The following is an 18,810-nucleotide window of genomic DNA, read 5'->3' on the forward strand; positions in this document are numbered from 1 at the left end:
AAAGAATTTGGTTATTCATACCAGAATCAGCTTTTGTGATTCACTAACAAAAAAGGGTAAGTAGACTGACTATAAATCAAACTCAGATCAATAAAAACCCAAGAGATCCTTATTTATATAATAGCAATGCAGTAAAGATGTGCAATATGCCCATTGGTCCTTTAGTCAAAGCAAAGAGAAGGATAAAAACATAAACATAAGACCATTCCCTCCTCCACATCCCCAGTTACTTTCAAAGCACCAGCTGTTTTCAGTTATTGTTTTTCTCTTCTTCAAGATTCATGTAATTGTTTGACTTAAAAGACTCTGGTGCTCTTTATATGGATTTCATTATAACTCTCCTCAGCATCCCTCTTTTCTTGTCTCTTCTCTCCTCTTCTCTTCCTTACCACCCTACTCCAGCATCCTGGGATTGTATCCACAGAGCTCAGTATCTGAGAACAATGTTGAAACTGAAAAAGTAGGGACAGTACAGGGATGAATCCTTGACATCAGCCAAGAAGAGTATCACTACTGCATGTCACTACGACTGGCCGTGAGTAATAGACTGTCATGACCTTTTTAAGGTATAGTTTAGCTTGCTTGAAAGAAATTGAGCTTACTGTCACTATAATCTTATTTTAATTAGAGTTAAATAGTAGCTTATTTTATATGGTAGCTTATAGTAACCTAGGTCTTAAAGAAGTTAGTTCATATTTCTCCATTCTTGTCCTCTCTCTTCTATGTTCATCTCCAACTCCATGTTGATATGTGTGCTCTTCTTCCTTGAAAAAGTAATTGTATCACGATACAACTATCTGAGATACATCCGCTGACAGAAAGATATTGGAGTAAATAACAACAAAATAATTAACACTGGATAAATGTCAGGCTTAAAAAAATCTTTATAGCTTCTGATTTATAGATGTGTACTATTAATTAAAGATAGTCTAAAGCAGTGGTTCTTACCCTGGAAGTCGTGATTCCAGGGATGGGAGGGGATGTCAAATCACCCTTTTACAGGGGTCTTCCAACCATTGGATGACATATATATTTACATTACAATTCAGAACAGTAGCAAAATTACAGTTATGAGGTACCAACCAAAATAATTTTATGTCTGGGGCAAGGCATCAACACTAAAGGGTCAGAATTTGAGAACTAGTGGTATGAAGGGTTTAACGGAGCTGACTGAAGAAAAAAAAAAGTCCAGACAAGTCAAGGAATATGACAGGCACTGAAGAAAACTGCTGCCCTGTAAAATGACACTGTGTGTGATCTGAGGCAATGCAAGCATCCACTTGCTATCTGAACATTTACAAAGCAACTCATTTTTAATGCATTGGGATAAACACCCCTGACTTATGGACTTAAAGATCTTATTCTGTGTGTCACTAACTTTCAGGTCAGAAACAGACTCTGACTCTGGCCCTGGTATATTGTATTTACCTTGTGCTTTAGTTATTCTGCATCAAATAGGGGGAAATGTGTAACAATAAGTGGCAAAAAAAGGAAAATCACTAGTAAATATGACACTTAAGTAGAATTTTAAGAGATGAAGAAAGTAGGAATGAGAGTTTTCTGCTCCATACTTAGAATACTGGAAAAGGGTTGCAGTAAAGGAGACTGCTTACCTTGCTGGAATGAACCCCACACCCCCTACTAGTCAGTCAATTACAAAGATGAAATAAACAGAGAATGGGAAAAGGTGTAGAACATTGTTGTACTAGCCAAGGTGAAATTATTCCTTCAGGGAAAATACACCAACCATTCAACATGCAGCCTTCATTTCACCCCACCTTAAAACTCCAACTATATATTAACATTTCATTCCAATGAAACTCTTCCCACAATAAGAAAGAGCTTCACTAAGTTCTTTGATTGTGTCTTAAACAAAGTTGACACCTTTACTTTGGACAAGAAGGATAAAAAAGAAAAACATTTCATGTGATCTAATAACAAGCATATTTATTGCTAAGACAGAGTAGTGCAAATTCATAAATGCAAATGCATAGCATGAGAAATGAAGACTAGTGACCTTGAACTAGCAATATGGAGGCACTAAAAATGACAAACCATCAACATCAAAGTGAAAAGATAAATGTTTACCTTTCTGGAATGAATCATGCTTTTACATTTTACTGTCCAATTATCCACTGACAGACATCTAGGCCAGATCCATGTCCTTGGTACTTTGGATAATGCAATAAAAATATAGATGTGTAGGTATCATTGTGGTAGGATATAGAGTCCTTTGTGTTTATACCCAGGAATTTCATAACTAGATATGGTAATAAAACCTAATGTTGTATTTGCTAATTAAAATACTAAAATAAAAAATTAAAAGATTGATACTTTCAGAAGTGCACCCACACTGAACTACCTTGAGCAGTAAAGAAAGAAATGAGAGTATGAAATCATGAGACAACATATGATTTTTGAGAACAAAATAAATATCAACTGTGAATTAAAAGAATATAATCTAGGACACAGACATGAAAGACAATGAGGTAGCAAATTTGAAGAAAAAAGATATTAATTAAGGAGAAGTGAGGGCCACCTATAAGAGCTTAGGAAAAAATAATGTAAGAAGAAAGTTCAAAAAATGTTTATGAGAATGTTTCTCAGAATTAAAAAGAAGTACACATCTTCAGATTAAAACTTCCCGAATTTATTCTTCACACACCTACTGAAAACATCTCCAATGAAAAAGTAGGATGGAAATGAAAATTAATCTAATAAAATAAAACACCAAGAAACAGCTATCTGGCTGGAAGCAAATTTCTTTTAAAAAATAATTTTTCATTTTCCAAGATTATAATATTATTTCCTCCTTCCCTCCCCTCCATTGAGACTCATGTGTCCCTTGCTCTCTATCAGGTTTATGGCTTCTTTTCCTTTTTTAAGATTTATTTTATATGAGTACACTGTACCTGTCTTCTGACACACATGAAGAAGGCATCAGATCCCATTTCAAATGGTTGTGAGCCACCATGTGGTTGTTGGGAATTGAACTCAGGACCTCTGGAAGAGCAGTTAGTGCTCTTAACTGCTGAGCCATCTCTCCAGCCCTCTTTTTTTTTCCTTTCAATATAAATAAATATGTAATATAAATGTAAACATAGATTCCTAGATACATAAATACAACATATCAGTCAACACAATGTTACTTGTACATATGTTTTCAGGGCTGACCATTTGGCATTGGAAAATCATTTGGTGTGCTCTTTCCTAGGGAAGACTGTTTCTCCTGATTTCAGCATTCTTTAATTGTTTGTAGTTTTAAATTTTTATTTTTAAAAGTGATCTCAGATAAAAAATTATTTTAAAATTTGTTCTGTGAAGAATATCAAAGATTTTTATTTGGATTTCAGGAAATCTATAAATGGCTTTTCGTAGAATGATCATTTTAAATGATTTTTCACAATATTAACACTGCCAATCCATAAGTATGGGAGATCTCAGCTACTTCTAGACTTTTCCTCAATCTCTTTATTCATGGATTTAAATTTTCATAGTAGACATTGAGTATGTTTATTCATAGATGTTTTAATTTTTAAGGGTATTGTTAATAAGCAGTATGTCCATGAACTCTTTCACAGTGTGTTTGTTATTGGTGCATAGAATGTCTACTGATTTTTATAATCTGACTTTGTATTCATTGCTAAATGGTTGACCATTTCTAGAAGTTGTCTGGTGGAATTTTTGAGATCTCTTATATGTACTATCACCTGCAAATAAGAATAACTTGACTTCTTTATTTCCTACTTGTAAACATTTAGTTTTCTTCCCTTGTCTTACTGTTTTAGCTGATGCTTCAAGTAATATGTTGAAAATGAGTGGTGATACTGTTTTCTTCCTGATTTTAATGGGATTGCTTCAATTGTTTTTACTATTTAAGATGATAATGGTTGTCATATGAAGTGTTTATTGTGGTGGTGAAATATATAGCCTTTATTATGGTGGGATATGTTCTTTCCAGTCCTATTTTCTCTAGAACTTTTCCCATGAAAGCATGTTAGATTTTGACAAAGGCCATTTTTGTCATATTTGAGATGATTACATGCTTTTGTTTTTAAATCCACGTATACGGTTTACTACATTTATTGACTCATGTAGAACCATCCCTGTACCACTAGAATAAAGCCAACTTGACCATAGGAGATGAACTTTTAAAAGTAACACTTTTAGTTATCAGATATGAGTTTATATATGATGAAAATATTCTTAAAACTCAAAGTTCAAGAAAATTTGCTACCATTATTATACTACTGAAAATTTCAAGACTATAAATGGAAAAAAGTCAGTGAAAACCATGCCTCAAAGAACTAAAATAGGGGAAGGAGTAATGCTTCAGCAGTTAGGAACACTGGATGCTCTTCCAGAGGACCCAGGTTCAATTCCTAGCACCCACATTGTAGGTCACACCTATATGTAACTCCAGTTATAGGGAATCTAAAAGCCTTATACAGATATGCATGTAGGCAAAACATCAATGCATATGAAATAAAAATAATAATAATTTTATAAAATTAAAATAATTGTCAAAGGTTGAGGAAAGGAAAATGTGAAGTTCCTAATAGAACTACTACTTTATCCCATGTAGTAGTAGGCCAAAAGATATCTTTAATTGATAATTTAACACAAATACATGGATAAACTCATAGCATATTGTTCAGATGCATAGTAGTACAGACCCTTGAAAGGTTGAGACTAAACATGGAGTTAGGCAAACTTAGGGTAAGGACCCCTTTAATTATATGTTCTTCCAGTTATATTAACTCTACCATTATTTTTATCCATATCAAAGTATATTAGTTCAACAAAATGTCTGTATTTGTACAGAACCATAGAAAGTCATCATGCTTGTATTTATGTATAATTCTATTTATGGTGAAAACCTGACTTATAAAAAGATTTGAGAATTCCACATGCTGGAGATACTGCTTTCATGAAAATATAGCTATTAGTGATGTCAGAAATATTATAGGTACTTCTAACTCTCCACCTTGGTTATGTTGGTTGTCTTAATGGAACACTATTACCAAAAGAACAAAGTTTCTTAATGCTGAAAGTTAGGGGCAGAATCCTGTTCCAATGACTGACTGACTTATGGTGAAGAATATGAGATGTGCTTAAGCCTTGACATTGTTCTATTTTCCAACTCTGATCATTGCTCTTTGCAGGTGATGTAGACTGTGACTTATGGCCAGTAAAAACAAGACAAAAGTGAGTGATTTTGTGCTATTGGGATTGTCCAGCAAGCCAGAGATGCAGCCAGTTATTTTTGGAATTGTCCTTATCATGTACCTGATGGCAGTTTTGGGCAATACCCTACTAGTACTTGTTGCTTGCTCAGACCCCAAGCTTCAGACACCCATGTACTTCCTTCTCAGTCAGCTTTCCTTGATTGACATATCTTTAACAACCATCACTATTCCTCAGATGCTGGTGCACACACTCTCTGTGGATCGAAGCATTTCCTATAATCGTTGCATGACACAATTATTTTTCTTTATGGCAGTGGGCAGCATGGAAGTCTACTTGCTGGGTGCAATGGCATATGACCGCTATGTTGCCATCTGTGACCCTTTAAGATACTCTGCCATTGTCAGCCATAGCCTCTGTCTGAGAATAACATTGACCTCATGGGTGGTGGTCAGCCTTAATAGTCTCCTGTACAGTTTGTTGGTCACTCGTTTAACCTTCTGTGGCAACAAGGTCACCCACTTCTTCTGTGACATCACTCCTCTGCTGAAGCTCTCCTGTACTCGACCAGTGGTCAACGAAATGTTAATCTTCACTGAGGGTGTAGCTGTGGTGGGCAGTCCCTTCTTCTTCATTTGGGGTTCTTATGTTCGAATAGGTATTGCCTTGGCCCACATGCACTCCTTTGCTGCCCTGAGAAAAGCTCTGTCTACCTGTAGCTCCCATATTCTGGTTGTCCTGCTCCTTTTTGGCTCTTTGGCTAGAATGTACCTTAAGCCATCGTCCAGCTATGACTTAGACCAAGATCGCCAGGTTGCCATATTCTACACACTCATCTCCCCTATGTTAAATCCACTAATCTACAGCCTTAGGAACCAAGATGTTAAAGGAGCTCTATGGAGGCTTTTTAGGAAACTCCATACTTCAGCCTGGCTCTCAGACAAACAAAGAATGAGAAACAAATTCATGTAAGCCAAGGGTTCACTTCAAGAGCTGAGGTATACTTTTAATAAAGGATATAAATCATATCTCTATATACTAATCTTTTCTGTCAGCTCTCTCATGGTTGGATTAGGAACAAAATTACTTCAGAAATAAATTATTCTGGGCCCCCTTCTCATTGGAATTGTCAAGACATTATAAGATCACTAATCCTAAAGGCTTTTGTGTATAGCATATGAACTAGGTAACAAGCAAAGTCATAGCATGGCAGGTTGGATTACAGATATTTGATAATTTTAGTGACATTGGGTCATATACTGCCTGATAGACACAAGTCAATGTGTCTTATTCATAATAATAACTCTTATTCATAATAATGAATTTTAAAGACATCATAAAAATTAAACCTCTCTAAAGTTATATATGTGTGTATGTGTGTACATATATATTATAAACTCCAACTTCAATAAATCTCTCAACTCCTAAGAATAATTTCAATGCTTATTGTGCCTGAATTGTTCCATTTTTATCTTTCATTTGTACCATCCAAGGAGTCACTAACAGAGATTGAATAAATAGCTTCACCATAGCTCCAATACTAAGAAGAGTGGTCGAGTTTGGGTTTTATAGTCAGTAAAACTTGCCATAGATAAAAAGAAAAAAATGTAATTGGTGCTGCCTGACAGTTCAGAGGTTTAGTCTGTATTGTTGTAGATGGAAGCACGGCAACATAAAGGCATGCATGGTGCTGAAGAGGTAGCTGAGAGTTTACATCTGGATCCCTTCGCAGCAGGAAATGGCAGTGACACACTGACCAGGCCTGAATTTCTGAGACCTCAATGCCTTCCTCCTAGTCACACCCTTCTTCCAACAAAGGCACTATTCCAAGGTCATACCTCCTAATAGGGCCATTTCTTATGGTCCTATGCGGACTATTTTTATTCAAACCATCAACATTGCACTCCCTCACCCCCATAGGCTTGTAGCCATATCATAATGCAAAATACATTTAGTCCAACTTCAACAGTCTATTTAGTCTAGAACAGTCTCAAACTTGTGTTAAAGGGCAAAGTTCAAAGTGTCTCCTAAGATGTGGGGCCTTTCACTCACTGCCTCAGCTGCAGGTGGAGAACCAAGCGCAAGCTCTGCTGCCCTGCCACCAAGCACCAGGGCACAGCTGGGCAGTGGGGGAACAAAAGGGATTGGACAGAATGACTCACGTCCTGCCAGAGTCCGAAACTCTGGGCCACAGACATGAGTGTCTGTTCATGCACTCTGTTCCAGGCCACCGGATGGGCATCTGTCTATCAGTCCTTGGAGATGGCGGAGCGGGGAGCGGGGGGGTTGGGGGAGGGGGACAGCTGAGGGAGTCCTTGGGCCTCACGGAGGCCAAGGACCCCGGTTCTAGCCCCTTGTGAATCACAGGCTACGCTGGACACCTCGGAGGAGCTGAGAACAATTGGGGGCCCCAGAGCCAAAGGGAGAGAGGGGGCAGGAGAAGGAAGCAGCTGCACTGTGTTTCAGGCACAGCGGGTGCAAAGGGACACATGAAAGTTCTTGGTCCAACGCTGGAAACCTGCCATGGCCACATGGAGAGAGGGGGAAGGGAGGAGGAGAAAGTAAAGATAAGAAGAGAGAGAGAAGAGAAGACAGAGGGAGGGGGCAAACCACCCCTTATAAGGTGGGCTGGGCTATCTGTCTGTGATCAAATGACTGGGGGTGGAGTCCAGCCAGAATGCTGGAAGCTTGCAGCATAGCACAGGCTAATGGAGTTGGAGGACTCGTGGAATCAGCCATCTGTGTCTGGGAATGTGTCTCCACTGTTTCTGTCCTTTGTGCAATCTTTTACTGGGCCACTGGAAGTTAAGACCCGCTCAACTAAAACAATAGACTGCTTTTCATGGCCCCACACTAAGATTCACCTATAGGGTATCTCTTAACTATAACCCCTCTAAAATTAAAATGGAAAAAGCAGATCACATAATTCCAACATATATTGGCACAGGATATACATTACCATTCCAGTAGGGAGGAAAGGGAACATAGTAAAGAAATACTAGACCAAAGGAAGACCAAAAACCAGCAGGGCCAACTCCAAACTCGGCAGCTCCATGTCTGATGTCAAAATGCTTTTCAGATCTTTCCTTTTGTTTTCTTTTCTACTAAGTATTTTATTTATTTACATCCCAAATGCTGCCCCCCCAAGTCTACCCTCCCAGAGCTCTACCCATCGCACCTCCACTTTTCCTCTGAAAGGGGGCCCCAACCCTGGGTATCCCCCCCAACCCTGGGGCATCAAGTCTCTGTAGGATTAGATGCATCCTCTCCCACTGAGGCCAGACATGACAGCCCTCTGCTACATATGTTCTAGGGGTCTTGTATCAATCTATGTATGCTCTTTGTTGGTGGTTCAACCTCTGGGAGCTCCCAGGAATCCAGGTTAGCTGACACTGTTGGTCTTCCTATGTGTTTGCCATCCCTTCAGTTACTTCATTCTTACTTTCCACTAATTTTTCCATAAGTGTCCCTAATCATGTCCCAGGGCTTGGCTGTGAGTATCTGCATCTGTCTCAATCCACCTCTGGGTAGATCCTCTCAAAGGATAGGCATGCTAGGTTCCTGTATGCAATCAGTAAAAGTGTCAGGAATTGTCCATAGGATAGTTCCCAAGTTGGACAGATCACTGGTCAGCTATTCCTTCAGTATCTGCTTCATCTTTGTCCCTGCATTTCTTTTAGACAGGAGTGATTTGGGGTCAAAAGTTATGTAAGAAGGGCATTGGTGTCCCCATCCCTCCACTGGGGTCCTGTCTGACTACTGTAGGTGGTCTCTTTAGGTTCCACATCACACTGTTGGGCATTTTGCCTAAGGTCATCCACATTGAGTCATGGGATCCTCCCTTACCACAAATCTCTAGGACTTTCTAGAGGTTCCCCTCACACCTCACCCCTGGTAGCTACATATTTCCATTCATTCTCCTGTCTCTTCCCATACCTGACACTACTACCCTCCCCTTCCCATCTCTCACCTAGGAGCCTCCCTCTGCCTTCCATGACTATGTTGTTCCTGCTTCTTAGTAAGATTGAAGCATCCTTACTTAGGCCTTCCTTCTTGTTTAACTCCTTACACTTTTTGGGTTATATCATGGGTATTTCATACTTTTTGGCTAATATTCACTTATAGATGAGCATATACAATGCATACCCCTTTGAGTCTGTGTTATCTTACTCAGGATGATATTTTCTAGTTCCATCTGTTTGCCCATAAAATTCATGATATAGTTGTTTTTAATAGCTGAATAGTTTGAATAGTTGTGGTTCATTCTGTTGTGTAAATGAACCACAATTTCCGTATCCATTCTTTGGCTAAGGTATATTTAGGTTGCTTCCAGTTTCTGGCTAATAATAATAGTATTTTTAATAATAATAATATGTACTATGCACATAGTGGAACACTTGTCCTTATGATATGGTAGAGCATCTTTTGAGTATATACCCAGTAATGGTATAGCTGGGACTTCAGGTAGAACTATTTCCAATTTTCTGGTGAGAAAACACCAGATTGATTTCCAAAATGGTTGTACAAGTTTGAAAATCCACTTGGAATGGAAGAGTTTTCCCCTTTCTCACCAGCATTTGCTGGATATATACCATCTATCAGATGTAGGGATAATGAAGATCTTTTCCCAATATGTAGGCCGTCATTTCGTCCTATTGACAGTGTCCTTTGCCTTACAAAGCATTTTCAGTGTGAAGAGGTCCCATTATCAATTGTAGATCTTATAGTCTGAGCCACTGGTATTCTGTTCAGGAAATTTTCTCTTGTGCCAATACATGCAGGGTTATTTCCCACTTTCACTTCTATTAAAATCAGTATCTTAGGTTGCAGTCCTTGATCCACTTGGACTTGAACTTTGTGCAAGGTGATATGTATGTGTCAATTTGCCTACATGAAGAAGACTGTCAGCTAGAGCATCATCATTTGTTTAAAAAGCTTTATCTTTTCCACTGTATAGTTTTGGCCTCTTTGTCAAAAACAAATATCCACAGGTATGTGGGCTTATTTCTGGCCATTCAGTTCTATTCTATTGATCTATCTGTCTGTTTCTGTACCAATGCCATGCAGTTTTTATCACTATTGCTCTGTTGTTCAAATTGGGTTCAGGATCAGTGATTCTCCAGAAGCTCTTCTATTGTTCAGAATTGTTTTGGCTTTGCTGGATATTTTGTTTTTCTGTATTAAGTTGAGATCTGCTGTTTCAAAATCTGTAAAAATTGTTTTTGAATATTGATGGTAATTGCTTTGACTCTGTAGATTGCTTTTGGTAAGATGGACACTTTCACTCTCTTAATTCTACCTATCCATGAGCATGAGAGATCTTTCCATCTTCTGAGGTCATCTTTGATTTCTTCCTTCAGGATCTTGACATTCTTGTCATACAGATCTTTAACTTGCTTGGTTAGAGTTAAACCAATATATTTTATATTATTTGTGATGATTGTGAGAGGGCTTATTTCCTTAATTTCTTTTCAGCCCATTTATCATTGTATAGAGGAGGGCTACAGATTGATTTCTTTGAGTTAATTTTACATCCAGCCACTTTACTGAAGTTGCACATCAGCTATAGGAACTCTTTGGTGAAATAGTTTGCAGTATATTGGTATTGGCTCTTCTTTGAAAGTCTGTTATAATTCTAAGCAAAAACCATCTGGTCCTAAGCTTTTGTGGGGGTGGTAGACTTTTAATGAGCACTTCTATTTCCTTAGAAGTTATAGGTCTACTCAAATTATTTATCTGATCTTCATTTAACTTTAGCAAGTGGTATTTATCAAGAAAAGCATCCATTTCATTTAGATTTTCCAATTTTGTGGCATACAGATTTTTAAAGTAAGATCTAATGGTTCTTTAGATTTTCTTGTTTATTATGTCCTCCCTTTTGATTTCTGATTTTGTTACTTTTTATAATCTCTATCCATCTTTTAGTTAGTTTGGCTAAGGATTTATCTATCCTGTTGATCTTCTCAAAAAAAATCTTGGTTTTATTGATTCTTTTGTATTGTTCTCTTTGTATCTAATTGATTGATTTCAGCTCTGAGTTTGATTATTTCCTGCCATCTACTCCTCTTGGGTGTGTATGCTTCTTTTTCTTCTAGAGTTTTCAGATGTGCTGTTAAGTTGCTAGTTTTAAAATCTCTCTGATTTCAATATAAAGCCACTTACTGGTATGAACTCTCCTCTTAGCACTGCTTTCATTGTGTTTGGGTATGTTCTGCCTTCATTCTCATGGAATTCTACAAAATCTTTAATTTCATTCTTTATTTCTTCACTGAACCAGTGGTCATTAAGTAGAGAGTTGTTTCGTTTACATGAGTTTGTAGGCTTTCTGGTGTGTCTGCTGTTGTTGAAGTCCAATTTAATCCATAGTGGTCTAACATACACACAGTTATTTCAATTCTCTTATATCTATTGGAACTTGTTTTGTGACATAGTATATGGTCAGTTTTGGAAAAACTCTGTGAGGTGCTGAGAAGATTGTATATTCTTTTGTGTTTGGGGAAAATGTTCTATAGATATTTGTTAAGTCCATTTGATTTATAATGTCTATTAGTTTCATTATTTCTCTGTTTAGTTTCTGTCTTGATGACATGTTGATTAGTGGGGTATTGAAGTCTATTGTTATATGGGTTTTGATGAATTATTTAAGCTTTAGTAAATGTTTCTTTTACAAGCATGGATGCTCTTACATTTTGGGCACAGATGTTTCAAATTGAGATGTCATCTTGGTGTATTTTTCTTTTGATGAATATTAACTGTCCTTTCCATCTCTTTTACTTTAAAAGTCTATTTTATTGGAATGACTACTCCAGATTATTTCTTGGGAACATTTGCTTGGAAAATCTTTTACCAGCCCCTTACCTAAAATAATGTCTATCTTTGTTGCTGAAGTATGTTTCTTGTATGCAGCAGAATGATGAATCCTTTTTACATATCCATTCTGTTAGCCTCTGTGGTTTTATTGGTGAATTGAGTCCATTAATGTTAAGAGATATTAATGACTAGCAAGTGTTAACTTCTACTATTTTGATGTTGCTGTTAGTGTGTGTGTGTGTGTGTGTGTGTGTGTGTGTGTGTGTACTTCCCTTACTTTGGTTTTTTTATGGTATAGAATTTTTTTATAGTTTTTTTTTATTAGATGTTTTCTTCATTTACAATATCTCTTTTCCTAGGTTCCCCTCCAAAAGAAAAAATAAAAATAAAATAAAATAAGAAAATAAAAAAAAAAGTAAAACAATTCCCTGTTCCCTCCCACCTCCCGCTGCTCACCACCCCACCCTCTCCCACTTCCTGGCCCTGGCATTCCCCTACACTGGGGCATAGAAACTTCACAGGGTCAAGGGCCTCTCCTCCTATTGATGACTGACTTGGCCATCCTCTGCTATATTCATGCTGCTGGAGCCATGAGTTCCCCCATGTGTACTCTTTGGTTGGAGTTTAGTCCCCAGGAGCTCTGAGGGTACTAGTTAGTTCATATTGTTGTTCATGCTAAGGGGCTGCAAACCCATCAGATCCTTGGGTCCTTTCTCTAGCTCCTTCACTGTGGAGCCTGTACTCAGTCCAATGGTTGGCTGTAAGTCTCTATTTCTGTATTAGTTGTGTACTGTCAGAGCCTCTCAGGAGACAGCTATCTCAGGTTCCTGTCATCCGCACTTGTTGGCATCCACAATAGTGTCTAGATTTGATGACTGAATATGGGTAGGATTTCCAGTTGGAGCAGTCTCTGAATTGTCCTTCCTTTAGTCTCTGCTCCAAAGTTAGCCTCTACAACTCCTTCCATAGGTATTTTGTTCCCCCTTTAAAGAAGGAACGAAGTATCCTCATTTTGGGCTTCCTTCTTCTTGGAATTATTTATTTCCTGTGCTTTCTTGGGTTGTAGTTAATCTCCTTGGGTTGAAGTTTCCCTTCTAGTATTTTCTGTAGACTGATTTATGGATACATATTGTTTAAATTTAGTTTTGTCTTAGAATACCTTGTCTTCTCCATCTATTGTGATTGAGATGCTTGCTGGGTATAGAAGTCGAGGTTGACATCTATAGTTGCTTAGAAGCTGAAAACATCTCTCCAGGCCCTTCTACCTTTTATAAACTCTGTTGAGAAATCATGTGTAATTCTGCTAAGTCTAGATTTCTATGTTTCTTGGGCTTTATTCCCTGCAGGTTTTAATATTCTTTATTTCTTCTGTAGCACTAGTGTTTTGATTATTATGTTATGGAAGGTTTTTCTTTTCTGGCCCAATATACTTAGTACTTTGTAAACTTGTACATTTATAGGTTGGGGAAAATTTCTCCTATGACTTTGTTGAAAATGTTTTCTGGACCTTTGAGGTTGGAATCTTCTCCTATTCTTATTATTCTTAGATTTGATCTAATCATAGTGTCTTAGATTTCCTGGATGTTTTATGTAAGGAACTCCTTAGATTTAATATTTTCTCTGACCAACATATCGATTTCTTCTATAGTTTCTTCTACACCAGAGATTTTTCTTCCAGCTGTTGTATTCTGTTGTGGATGCTTGTATGTATAATTTCTGTTTTCTTACTTAGCTTTTCCATCTCTTAGATGCTCTAAAGTTCTGTTTTCCTTATTGTTTCTATTTCCATTTTCAGGTCTTGAGCAGTTTTGTTCATTTCTTCTTCTGTTTGATTGTATTTTCTTATATTTCTTTAAGGTATTTATTCATTTCCCATTTAAATGCCTCTATCATCTTTATAAGATTAGATTTAAGGTCATTTTCTTTTTTGTGCCAATTTAAATTGATTTATTATTCCATGTTACTTGTTTTGGGTCCCTATGGAACAATGCTACACCCTGTACTTGGACTGACTTAATCCACCTCTTCAATGGTGGGGCCTGAAGAAACGCCACCAGATGGAGGAGCTCCTCCACCAGGGAAGCCACCAGGCATTCATCCAGGCATGCCACCAGCACTCTGGTACAGCTTGGTAATGATTGGGTTGCAGACTTTCTCCAGTTCATTCTGCTTATGCTCAAATTCTTTCTTCTCTACAGTCTGGTTCTTATCCAACAAGCTGATGATTTCATTGCACTTGTCAAGAATCTTCTGTTTATCCTCATCATTGATCTTGCTTTGAAGTTTCTCATCTTCAACTGTTGCTTTCATGTTGAAGGCATAGGACTCCAGTGAATTCTTGTAGACCTTGTCTCTTTGCTTCTCATCCTCAGCTTTGTACTTCTCAGTGTGCTTTGTGCACTCAATATCCTCCTTACTCAAATGGCCCTTGTCATTGGTGATGATTATCTTGTTCTCTTTCCTGAGCTCTTATTTAAAGCAAAAATTTGAGGATGCCATTGTCATCAATGTCAAAAGTAACCTCAATCTGAGGAACCACATGGGGTGGTGGAGGTATGTCTGTGAACTCAAACTTCCCAAGCAGGTTGTTGTCCTTAGTCATAGTCCTTTCACCTTCATACACCTGAATGAGTACACCTGGCTGGTTGTCAGAGTAGGTGGTGGAAGTCTGTGTCTGCTTGGTGGAAATGGTGGTATTGTGCTTGATGAGCACAGTCATGACTCCACCAGCAGTTTCAATACCAAGGGAAAGAGGTGTGACATCAAAGACCAGCAAACCCTGAACATTCTCAGACTTGTCTCCAGATAAAATGGCTATCTGGACAGCTGTACCATTAGGCAAGAGCTTCATCGAGATTAATGCTAGCATTCAATTTTTTTCCATTGAAGAAGTCTTGCAGAAATTTTTGAATCTTGAGGATTCTGGTAGAATCAACCACCAAGAAAATATCATAGATCTGTGATTTGTCTAGTTTGGCATCTCAAAGGGCCTTCTCTAAAGGGTCCAGTGTGCCACAGAACAGGTCAGCATTCAATTCTTCAAATCAAGCCCAGGTGATGGAGTATAGAAGTCAATTCCCTCATAGAGAGTATCAATCTCAATACTGGCCTGGGTGCTGGAGGAGAGGGTGAGCTTGGCCCGCTCATAGGAAGTTCTTGTTCTCACTGATGTCCTTCTTATGTTTTTGCTTAACCTCAGCAATGAAATGGTTGACAGTTTGGTTGTCAAAGTCTTCTCCACCCAAGTAGGTGTCTCCAGCTGTTGATTTGACTTCAAAAATTCCATCCTCAGTAGTGAGGATTGACACATCAAAAATGCCACCTCCCAAGTCAAAACTCAGCACATTCCTTTCAGCTCTGACCTTCTTATCTAAGACATAAGCAATAGCAGCAGCAGTTGGGTCATTGATAATTCAAAGTACACTGAGGCCAGCAATAGTTCCAACATCTTTTGTTGCCTGTTTCTGAGAGTCATTAAAGTAAGCTGGCACTGTGACCGCAGCATTGGTAACAGTCTTTCCAAGGTAAGCTTCTGCAATTTCCTTCATCTTTGTCAGACCACTGAGGACACTTCCTCTAGTTAGAAATTTTTTGTCTCCACTTTGTATTCGACTTGGTCCGTGGGCCTGCCTGCATCATTCATCACCATGAAGGGCCAGTGCTTCATATCAGACTGAACAACAGCATCATCAAACCTATGTCTGATCAGATGTTTAGCATCAAAAATTGTGTTGGTGGGGTTCATTGCAACCTGATTCTTGGCTGCATGCTGAATTAATTGTTCTGTGTCAGTGAAAGCAACATAGCTTGGCATGGTGCAGTTATCCTGGTCATTGACAATTATTTCCACCTTTCCATGCTGGAAGACACCCACGCAAGAGTAGGTGGTGCCAAGATCAATGCAACTGCAGGTCCCTTAGACGTGGTTGCTTGCATGTAGACTTGGCTGCACTGACAATGAGACCACACAAATGCCAGAGAGCTGCCTCCACATTTAACACCTAACATCATTTTCTTGTGCTTCAGCTGTGTTGGGATATGCAGGGCTTGCTCTAATAAGGGCTCAGGTGGTGTCATATTACCCTGGCTGTTGTTGGTTTTGTTTTTACACTGGCCTTTAGCCATCTGGGTTTTGCAGTTATTATAGATTTAGATGCTGATTTCTAAGTTTATCTTTGTTGTATGGCTATTTTTTGGATCACTTTCCCTTTGGTTTCTGTTTCCTTTGACTCCTGGCTTGAGTGGCCTGGAGTTCAGGTGACTAGCTAGTCTTCAGGTGCAGTAGGGATCTCCCCTGGGCTTTTTGTTCCTCTGAGGCCTCTGGAGATTTGGGTGCTAACCTTGCCTCTGGGATCCCTAGTACTAGCATGGCCTGGAGTCTCTCGTGCCAGTAGGCCTCCAGGGAAGCAGGTGTAGGCTTGAAATGGAGTCCAAGGTGTTGTGTTTTAGAGGAATATTTTTTTCTCATGCTGGCAGTAATTGAGTAAAGTAGACAGAACTGTAGGGCAGAAGATAGCAGATAAGGTATGGGGTACAATTTACCTCTCTTTGGGGGTGTTTTCACAGGTGTTAGTGGGCACTGGCTTGGAAGAGGGGCTTACCTGGTGTCTCTAGTACCAACAGACCTTCAGGAAAGCAGAAGAGTATGGGGCATGAAATGAAGGACATGGCATGAGGTACAGTTTACTTCTGTTGCCCTGTTTGTTTTCTAATGAGATGATTGGTTGGGGCTGAGAAACCAATAGTCACATGTTCCCTGCATGTATACATTATGGCTTTCTGATATCAGTGACATATACTAAACTCTATGGAACAGCTAATGGATAAAAATTGAAAATTTGAGTACAGGGTCCCCAGTGAAGGAGTTAGAGAAAGGACCAATGGAGCTGAGGGGTTTGCAGCTCCTTAGGACGAACAACAATATGAACTAACTAGTACCCTCAGAGCTCCCAGGGTCTCAACCACCAACCAAGGACTGCACATGGAGGGGTCTGATTGTTCTGGCAGCATGTGTATAGTAGAGGATTGCAAATTCGATCATCAATAGGAGGAGAGGACCTCGGCCCTGTGAAGGTTCTGTGCCCCAGTGTAGGGGAATGCCAGGGCCAGAAAGTGGGAGAGGGCGGGGTGGCAGGCATGGGGAAGGGGGAGGCAACAGGGGTTTGTTTTTGTTGTTTTTGTTTGTTTGTTTGTTTTTTGGAGGGGAAACTGGGAATGGAGAAATTTACATGTAAATAAAGAAAATATCTAAAAAAAAAACAAATATACTTTGCAAATAAAAAAAAGAAAATTTGATTTACTATAAACATTTGTTGAATTGCATTACAATGAGAGAAGAGATTCTAGAAATGATATTGTGAAAATATTCAGAAACTGTTCCCTATTCCATAATTTATGCAAAATCCACTTTATGAATAACACTTATAATTCACATTGGTTTCTCTCTGAAGACAGTATTTGAAAAAAATCACTAAAACAATGGCAGTTCTTTATACCACACTGATTTTGATAACAGTTAACTTATTTTTCTCTAAGTTACAGGGTAAACAAGTAAAATTAGGCTTAGTGAGTTTAAAGAATATTCTCAGTTCCACTGAGATAAGATTGATTTTCCATGAGTCAAAAGAGTCCATTTACTCACAAGTTCCTAATCCAACTAAAGAAGCATTGATAGTAAAAATTATTCCATAGTAATATGACTCATAGACACTACTAAGTAACCCTTTCACTTATCTGCAGTGTTATCAGACTAACCCTTGCTTCTCAGGAGATTTGCTGGCATGCTTTGCCCAAAATCCAGGCTGGAAGCTGCCTGAGATGCAGTTTCCTAAAAAGTCTCCATAGAGCTCCTTTAACTTCCTGGTTCCTGAGGCTGTAGATTAGTGGATTTAACATGGGAGAAATGAGCGTGTAAAAGATGGCAACCTGGCGATCTTGTTCTAGATTGTAGCTGGATGATGGCTTGAGGTACATGTGAACTAAAGAACCAAAGAGAAACATCACAACCAGAACATGAGAGCTACAAGTGGACAGAGCTTTCTTCAGGGCAGCAACTGAGTGCATGTGGGCTATAGCAATACCTATGCGAACATAGGAGCCAAAAATAAAGAAGAAGGGGCTTACCACCACAGCTACACCCTCAGTGAAGATTAACATTTCATTGACCACTGGTCGAGTACAGGAGAGCTTCAGCAGAGGAGTGATGTCACAGAAGAAGTGGGTGACCTTGTTGCCACAGAAGGTTAAACGAGTGACCAACAAACTGTACAGGAGACTATTAAGGCTGACCACCACCAATGAGGTCAATGTTATTCTCAAACAGAGGCTATGGCTGACAATGGCAGAGTATCTTAAAGGGTCACAGATGGCAACATAGCGATCATATGCCATTGCACCAAGCAAGTGAACTTCCATGCTGCCCACTGTCATAAAGGAAAAGAGCTGTGTCATGCAGCAGTTATAGGAAATGGTTCTATTTACAGAGAGTGTGTGCACCAGCATCTGGGGAACAATGATGGTTGTTAAAGATATGTCAATCAAGGAAAGCTGGCTGAGAAGGAAGTACATGGGGGTCTGAAGCTTGGGGTCTGAGCAAGCAACAAGTACTAGTAGGGTATTGCCCAAAACTGCCATCAGGTACATGATAAGGACAACTCCAAAAATAACTGGCTGCATCTCTGGCTGGCTGGACAATCCCAACAACACAAATTCAGTCACTTCTGTCCTGTTTTTGGTAGCCATAAATCATGGTCTGCATCACCTGTAAAGAGGGAAGAAGATCAGAGCTGGGAAAGGAGGAGAATGATGTCAATG

General features: G+C 38.9%; 2 protein-coding genes and 1 pseudogene across 2 annotated transcripts; 1 reads left to right on the forward strand and 2 right to left on the reverse strand.

Annotated features, from left to right (window-relative positions):
- Positions 1–5,184: 5,184 nt before the first annotated feature.
- LOC116091620 (olfactory receptor 1J4-like) lies at positions 5,185–6,159 on the forward strand. Its single transcript, XM_031373192.1, has one exon. It carries the CDS (start codon positions 5,185–5,187, stop codon positions 6,157–6,159), a length of 975 nt encoding a protein of 324 aa, XP_031229052.1.
- Positions 6,160–14,010: 7,851 nt separating this feature from the next.
- On the reverse strand, positions 14,011–15,826 carry LOC116090082 (annotated as a pseudogene).
- Positions 15,827–17,760: 1,934 nt separating this feature from the next.
- On the reverse strand, positions 17,761–18,738 carry LOC116090083 (olfactory receptor 1L1-like). The gene has a single exon (XM_031370048.1). It carries the CDS (start codon positions 18,736–18,738, stop codon positions 17,761–17,763), a length of 978 nt encoding a protein of 325 aa, XP_031225908.1.
- Positions 18,739–18,810: the final 72 nt, after the last annotated feature.

Source organism: Mastomys coucha, unplaced genomic scaffold, assembly GCF_008632895.1.
Source record: "Mastomys coucha isolate ucsf_1 unplaced genomic scaffold, UCSF_Mcou_1 pScaffold15, whole genome shotgun sequence".
Classification (NCBI taxonomy): Eukaryota; Metazoa; Chordata; class Mammalia; order Rodentia; family Muridae; genus Mastomys; species Mastomys coucha.

Bases quoted from the DNA above. Each gene is read 5' to 3' on its own strand.
- LOC116091620 (XM_031373192.1), top strand. From the start codon at position 5,185: ATGGCCAGTAAAAACAAGACAAAAGTGAGTGATTTTGTGCTATTGGGA.
- LOC116090083 (XM_031370048.1), bottom strand. From the start codon at position 18,738: ATGGCTACCAAAAACAGGACAGAAGTGACTGAATTTGTGTTGTTGGGA.